The 8,105-nt window shown below is 37.6% G+C and overlaps 1 protein-coding gene across 1 annotated transcript; it reads right to left on the bottom strand.

Annotated features, from left to right (window-relative positions):
- Window positions 1-5,292: 5,292 nt before the first annotated feature.
- LOC129972064 (uncharacterized) lies at window positions 5,293-6,489 on the bottom strand. Its single transcript, XM_056086045.1, has 2 exons — window positions 5,829-6,489; window positions 5,293-5,735 (listed from the first exon to the last, which is right to left on the bottom strand). Exons 1-2 carry the CDS (start codon window positions 6,487-6,489, stop codon window positions 5,293-5,295), a joined length of 1,104 nt encoding a protein of 367 aa, XP_055942020.1.
- Window positions 6,490-8,105: the final 1,616 nt, after the last annotated feature.

Below are 8,105 nucleotides of genomic sequence, written 5' to 3'. Positions count from 1 at the left end.
TGTTACCCTTATGACAACACTGAAAAAGCCTGATAGCAAAGGTTTGATTTACAAACTCGCATCTGCCAGAAAGTATATAGGAAAGAAAAGGGACAACGGGGGAAAAAATCATCTTATCAGCTATCGATAAAATAAATTGTCGAAGGGAATTGCAAAAGTGCACTCAAATAATAATAATAATGAAAGAACAGAAATTTTCAAAACCGAACCCTTTGCTATCAAAAATTTCTTTCTTCTGTGTTAAAATTCTATCCAAAATCAACTCTTAACCTAACAATCATTTTTAGGAATCTTCCAACAAAATAATTAAAAATTCTTAATGGGTGACAAAAGTGATATGTCAGAAACACACAGCTTTGATTTTTCATCATTAAAAATTTTAATTCGTTTTTAATTGAAAAACTAATTAAATTTTGAAAAAAAAACCCTAACTCTTTCTTAATAAGCATTTACACCTCAAGAAGAAATTACGTGCCATATTTGGTACATAGCTCAAGTCAGGACAGTCTTCACTACAATGCTGCTAATACGTAAATACCGAGCAATATTTACGATTTCTTCTTGGCGCAATACAACCGAACTGGCCCTATTCCGTGACGCCCTGCTCTTGGCAAAGGTTTTCCAATTTGCCACCTTAATAGTGTTCAAGTCTTTTTCCAGGCAGTCAATTCACTTATACTTTGGTTTTTCTAACTTACCAGCACCAGATAGTTGACCAAACAAATATTTTATTGGGTCGATTGTCATCCAGTCTTATTCATTGCTTTGTCCACTTCATTTTCTGCATTGCTATAAATTTAATAATATCTGGCAATTTAGATGGTTTGTAAATTTCTGAGTTGGTTCTTCTTCATATTTTATAAATATATTCAGAAAATATCACGCAATATTGTTTTTAAAAACAATAGTGCGTAGTGCGTTAAATAGTATTGCTTATTTTTTAAAATAATATTGCGTATTGCTTATGTAAATATAAAAAGAAACGAGCAGGGGGAATCTCCCCAAACCTTTCTCGCTTACTTTCTAATAAACGTGTTATCCCAGTGAACGCCTTGCATGTCATTGGCGTGCAATAGTTAACGACATATTTACCTTGGATGCGTATTCAGTAATTTTCCTAAATCTATCGCGTGATCCTTGGCGAATTATTTGGCGATTCATCCCTGGCATGCTGTTAAATAGTATCCGAAAATCGAATTGTGTTTCAGACGCGGATTTCCCAACCGATTGAAACAAAAGCTTCACATAAAGCTACTCTTGTAGTGACAAAATTCCATACCAAATTTGAGATACATGTGATTTTGTTTATGAGTTATTACTTTTACATGTTTCTGAAAAGTAAAGACCAACAGACGGTCCACCCCTTGTTGGCTTCAAATTTGATAGGCAGGTAGGTATGGTGAGGTTTATTGGCACAAGGTCCAATTTAGGACAAGCTGCGCCATCCACAAGGATATTTAAACAGTTCCATTATAAAAGTGTAAAAGGTGTAAATAAAACAAGGATACATTGTAAAACGTCAAAAGTTGTGAAAGTCTGGCAAAGTTTTGGCACAAGAATAAAAATAAATCTCAAATTTTAAATGCTATGAAAGAAATCGATGGCTTTTAAAAAGTCAAACAGTTTTGAGTGAGGTTTCTCACCCACCAGGTCCTGTAAATTTAAAATAGGCGAGTGAAAGTGAGTTAAACGATCTGAAGTGAAATTAGGACATTGAGTAAGAATATGTGCAATGGAATTGATCACTCCACAATTTGTACAATGAGGAGCTCCTTCACCAAACAGCAAATGTCTATGCGTATATCTTGTGTGTCCGATTCGTAGACGAATTAATTTTACATCTGCGCATCGGTTTGGTAAAACTGACCACATATTTATTTTTGGTTGAATAGCATGTAGTTTGTTATCAGCTTGCCTGTCCCAAACTTCTTGCCACTTTTCATAGATATACCGTTTGATATAACTCGATAACATCAGAAAAGGGAACACGGAAATTGAAAGGTTCTGAAGCTAATTTTGCAGCTTGATCTGCAAGCTCATTGCCATGGATTCCAACATGACTCGGTACCCAACAGAAAATTACGTCGAAATCTCGGTTGACCAGCATTGATAGTTGTTCCATGATTTGTGCAACAATCGGATGACAAGGGTAATCAAAATTTTGTAATTGTTGTAAAACACTCATGTTGTCGGTGTATATACAAAATTTACGAGTGTCAAATGAAGAAATACTTTGTAGAGCATATAAAATAGCAGTTGCTTCTGCTGTGTATACTGAACAATATTTGGGGGAGAGTATAATTGTAAGAAGTGTTATCTAAAATAACGCCAAAACCAACATGATTTATCATTTTTGAACCATCCGTAAAGATTGTTTTATAATTGTTGAAGTGAGCGCGATGCTCAAGGAATAGTCACTGAAGCGACTGTGCATCAATACAAGATTTTTTGAAGCCAATGAATGGGTTTATGTGAGAAATCGATGGTGTATTCCAGGGAGGAAAGTAGAAATGGTCAGCAGACAAAATTCTCACGTCAGAGAGTTGTGTGTTAGAAATGAAAGATTTCATACGTTCATAAAATGGACGGGTTGGACGAGCATTATAAATTCGCTCAAAGAATTGATTCAGAGTGGTGTAATTTAAAGGATGTTTCGGTATAGATAAAACCTTAAAATAATATTGCAATGGTAATTTCTGCCGACGCAGAGAAAGTGGAAGTTGATGGCACGTCACATATAAACTTTGCACTGTGGATGTGCGGAAAGCTCCAGAGCAAATCCTCAGAGCAGAATGATGGATTGTATCAAGTTTTTTCAAAGCAGAAATGTTCGTAGAACCATATGCTATACAATCGTAGTCTATCCGAGATAAAATTAAAGCTTCATAAACTCGGATTAATGATGTCCTATCAGCCCCCCAAGATGTGTTGGAGAGAACCTTTAGGATTTTTTCGCATTTTTTTCGTAGAAATGAGATGGGAGGGTGAAAAGAGAGTTTTCGGTCGAAAATTACTCCTAGAAAACGAAATTCTGGGACCACGGGAAGAACTCTGTTGTGTATATAAATTTCAGGTTCATGGTGAATACTGCGTTTTCTACAAAAATGGACGCAACAACTTTTACTTGATGAAACTATGTATCCGTTCTGATCGCACCATTTGACAAGACTATTCACAGCAGTTTGCAACTGCCTTTCAATTAGTCTCATGTTTGATCCCTGGCAAGAAATTTGTAAATCATCAACATATAATGTGCTTGAAACTGATGAAGGAAGTATTAAAAGAATTTTAGAAATATGAATGATAAAAAGGGTAACGCTTAATACGCTACCTTGAGGAACACCTTCCATTTGAATAAAAGAGTCAGAGAAAATTGTTCCAATACGGATTTTAAAAATCCGACGAGACAAAATTTTTTTAATAAAAAGTGGTAATTGACCACGAAACCCAAACTCATAGAGGGTTCGAAGTATCCCATAATGCCAAGTCTGATCATATGAATTTTCAATATCTATGAATATCGAGACCAAATGATTTCTGCGCACAAATGCATTACGGATTTCCGTCTCCAGCTGTAGAATATTGTCTAGAGTAGATCTACCTTAGCGAAATCCACTTTGATGTAATGGTATGAGTTTTTCCAATTCTAGTTGATTTATAAGCCGAAAATTAACCATTCTTTCAAATGTTTTACTTAAAAAACTGGTAAGTGCAATAGGGCGATAGTTTGAAGGATCCGTCGGATCTTTCCCTGGTTTCAAAACTAGAATGACAGTAGCTTCCTGCCATTGAGAAGGAAAAACTCCTTCCTTCCAAATTCTATTATAAAGGTGAAGTATATTGTAAAGTGAGGGAACACTCAAGTGGCGAAGCATATGGTATGAAATTTTATCAGGTCCTGGGCTAGTGTTATGAGATTTGGAAAGTGCCTTTTCCAGCTCATGCATGGTGAATTCAGAGTTATACGGGAGGGCATGTCTTACTTTAAAGTTAATTGGTTGTCGCTCAGCACAGCTCTTAATACTTAGAAACGTAGGGTAATAGCTGTCCGAGCTAGACACTTTGGAAAATGTTTCAGCAATAATATTAGCTATATCTCTGGTTGATGAGTAAATAGAGGAATTATTCTTTAAAACAGGAAATGTAAATTCTTGATAAATACCGTTAGCAGCTTTTACTTTTTTCCATAAATGCTTGCTAGAAATATTAGATTTAATACGAGACACGTATCCAATCCAATATTCCCTCTGACTGCGTCTTCGAACTTTTCGGGCAAAAGCCTTTGTACATTTGAATGCAACGAGATTTTCTGTTGTTGGACGCCTTCTAAAAATATTACATCGTTTACTTTGTGCCTTCTCTGCTTCACTGCAGGCATTATTCCACCAAGGTTTGGAAAGCTTACGAGGTCTTGTAGAACTTTTTGGAATTGCAATAGCGGCATATAATATAATTTCAGTTATTTGTGTAACAGCCTCGGAGATATCCAAACAATTAACCATTGCTTCAGTGATTGTGGCCAACTGCTGAAAGCTGTCCCAATCTGCCCGTTGGAATAAGTAGACAGATGGTCGTTGTGCCATCCTAACACCATCAGCAAGGGTAATGAAAATTGGAAAGTGGTCACTATTGAGAAGATTTCTTCCAACTGAAAAATTTAAAAGTGGAAGTAAAATTGGCGAACATATAGCAAGGTCTAATGAATGAAATGAGCGAGTGGGTTCGTGAAAATATGTCTTTTCATCACTATTTAAGAGGCTGAGATTATGATCAGAAATCAACTGTTCAATTTGCTGACCACGAGAGTTAGTGTCCTCATTTCCCCATGGGATGCTATGTCCGTTAAAATCACCGAACAGTATAAAAGGAAAAGGAAGTTGATCCACTAAAGAGTTTAAATCTTCTTGCGAAATCACCTCACGTGGAGGGAGGTATACACAGCAAACTGTTATAAGTGTCTTTATGTGGACTTGGATAGCAACAGCCTGCAAATTGGTATGAAGGATAAGAGGTGCGCTGGGAAAGGAGTTGGAAGTGAAAATGCAGACACCTCCTGAAACACTAGCGTTTAAATTTGTATTTGAATCTTTGCGTATGCAGTTGTATCCTTTAATTTTAGAAATTATTGAAGGTTTTAAATAGGTCTCTTGTAATGCAAAACAGACAGGCCTGTGTTCATTTAAAATTGATTTGATTTCGACTGTTTTGGAACGATACCCACGACAATTCCACGAAATAAAACCAAACATGGAAAGAAAAAAAAAAAGAAAAGAAAAGGAATGTTTGAACAAACTACAAATGACCACCTGGGGGCGATTTATTAGGAAGATGTTGGTCCATTTCTACATCAGATATATCAGATGTAGATGGACAAATTGATAAAATAGAATCTGAAGTATTTGGTATATCAGAAGGATCTGGAGGTTTAGGAGGGACTTCAGTGTCAGATGTTTTGGCACTTGGAGGAGATTTTGTTTTCTTTCGTTTCTTTTTGGGGAAACGAGTTACAGAAAATTTTGAATCTTTTGATTGAGAAATTTTTTTAGAAGTAAATGCTGAGTTTCGATTGTTTTCAGTTTTTTGTGAGTTATTGCTCTTTACTGATTCAAGAGCAGAATGTTTACAGGAGCAAGTTTTCAACGTATTAATATCTGTAAAGTCGGTCTGAGAACTAGTACATTTTAATGTTGAAGTTATGGCGGCACTATAAGTAAGGCCAGGTTTGGGTGTTCTATCTAAAATAATTTTTTTCGCTTCCGCGTATGAAATATTTCTTCTAACTTTCAAGCTTTGAATTTCTTTTTCCGTTTTTTATTTAGGACAGTCACGGGAATAAGCAGGATGGGGCCCAGAGCAGTTTAAACATTTGAAGGTCTGTGAGCTACAAACTGAAGTTTCATGATCATCAGCTGAGCATTTGGCGCATCGAAGGCTGCCGCGGCAAGTTCCCTGGGAATGTCCGAATCTCTGACATTTAAAGCAACGCAGAGGATTCAGTACATATGGTTTAACTTTAGATTGTATATAGCCAGCACGTATAAATTTCGGAAGTTCCGGACTACTGAAAGTTAGAATGACATGTTTTGTTGGAATGAATGAACCATTGCGTTTAATTTTTATGCGATGAGCTGCACAAACTTTTTGGGAATACAATTCCTGAATGAGTTCATTCTCCGAACAGTCTAAAAGATCTAAATCGGAGATGACTCCTCGAGAAAAATTCAGTGTCCTGTGAGGAGTTACCTCTACAGGGAAGTCACCAAGTTTTGTTAATTTCTGTATCGTAGCAATCTGTGTTTTTGATGAGGTCTCAATAAGGAGATCCCCAGATGGAAGTTTTTTAGTAGATTTGACATCACCAATAAATGAAGAAATCACTCTTTGAACGACGAAAGGTGAAACTTCATGAAAGGTCTTTGGTGTGTGTAAGTTTAGAAATCTAGTATCTTCAGTGATAGGTAAACGTGGCAAAGTGTCTGAAAAACCCATGCAAAAAGGGGAAAAAATTCGGGCCCCGACGGCACCGCCCACCACGGAGCCCAACAAAGGAAGGCAGCCACCTGCTCCAGATATTCCCAGCCTCGGCACTTACCATGGTGCTAGCCGGAACCTATACGATGAGAGTCATCCTCGGGGACAGTGACCACCCTTAACGCCAAGCCCAAGAAGTGACCCCTTCGCTTAATCCCCTTGAGCAGCCAGTCAAATGTCTGGGATACCAACCGATTGATACATTAGGGACCGAAATGTACCACCCGTCTAAAGGGTCGCCACGCACGGCAAACACGTGGGGTTTTTGACTGTCCATGAGAAGCAAGAAGCAAACAGAGCGGCTACAGCTTCTCATGGTGAGCTCCCTCGCTTACCGTCGAGGGATGGAAAAATGAAGAAAACGGAAGGGGAAGGGGGAATTTAAAGAGAGAAGGGGGGAAGAAGAGAAAGGGAGAGGGGAGAGTTGGAAGAGAGAAGAAAGAGTAAAGATCCCTGGGTACCTCGGGATTGGGACATCCGTACCCACCTAAAGAAGGTGGGCCCCTGAGGGGCCAAATTTGATAGGTGTCAACACTATAGATGTTAAAACTGTATACCGAATTTTATCCATCTAAGTCTCTTTGTTTTGTAGTGATGATAACTTATATTCGAACAGCAGGACAGACAGACTTTGAACGATTTTACTCAAAATTTGGCAGAAATCTGCGAATTTGGTGTAAAGAATGTATACCAAATTTCTTTCGTCTAGCTCAAAGTATTTTTTTAATTATCTTTATTTCAGACAGACAGACGAATGGACAGACATTTTCCAAAAATGCGTTTTTCGAATTCATAGAGTTTTGAAAAATGCAGATTTGTCAAGTGTTTTTTGACGATTAAAACACTTTCTCTGTACTACATATATGAGAAAGTGAAAAGCTAGCTGACTGTATTCTAATGGCTTTCATGACTAAGTAATTGCTGAATACATGTTTTTTTTTTTATTTCAAGAATATAAATTGCTCACTTCCTTTGTTATTATGATTAAAATGTTTTTTGAAGAGATTTAAATATTTAGGAATGCAATGTCGTACTTCGTACCCATCCCCTGATTATTACGAAATTCGCCTTAAGTGCCATTTCGAAACTGATGCCGATCTGTATTTAAATCGTCTACTTCCTCTTAGAACATTACCATAAGGTTCGTTCCCCCGAAATAATTTGCCTCGAGATACGCGTTATCAGAACTGCACTATATACGCGATAAAAAACAAATTATGGAAATATTGGAATATTTTTTACCGCTCTGTCATTTCATTAGATTTTTGCAGCCAATTCGGCAACGACCTTCCCGCCGAAAAGAAGACATCCATAAATAATCCGCGTTTGTTTCTGTTTTGGAGGAAGAAGGGGCATGGTCAGCCTTGACCTTGGGCCGCTGGAATTCAGCCACCTTAATGGGGTTGCCTGGCGACGCTCTGGCTAGCGCGCAGGAAAAGCTGTTCCTCCTGCCCATGCGCGGAGCCATCGACTGATTCCACAGCTCATTAACAAATATGATTTCATAAAGATAGCTCCCCAGACGAGCGGAAGTGAATTAAAAAAAAGGACACCCCTTTTGTTCCTCGAGATTT

Source organism: Argiope bruennichi, chromosome 6 (genome assembly GCF_947563725.1).
Source record: "Argiope bruennichi chromosome 6, qqArgBrue1.1, whole genome shotgun sequence".
Lineage (NCBI taxonomy): Eukaryota > Metazoa > Arthropoda > Arachnida > Araneae > Araneidae > Argiope > Argiope bruennichi.
The sequence above is the reverse complement of the archived record's forward strand: the minus strand, read 5'-3'. Positions and strand labels throughout refer to the sequence as shown.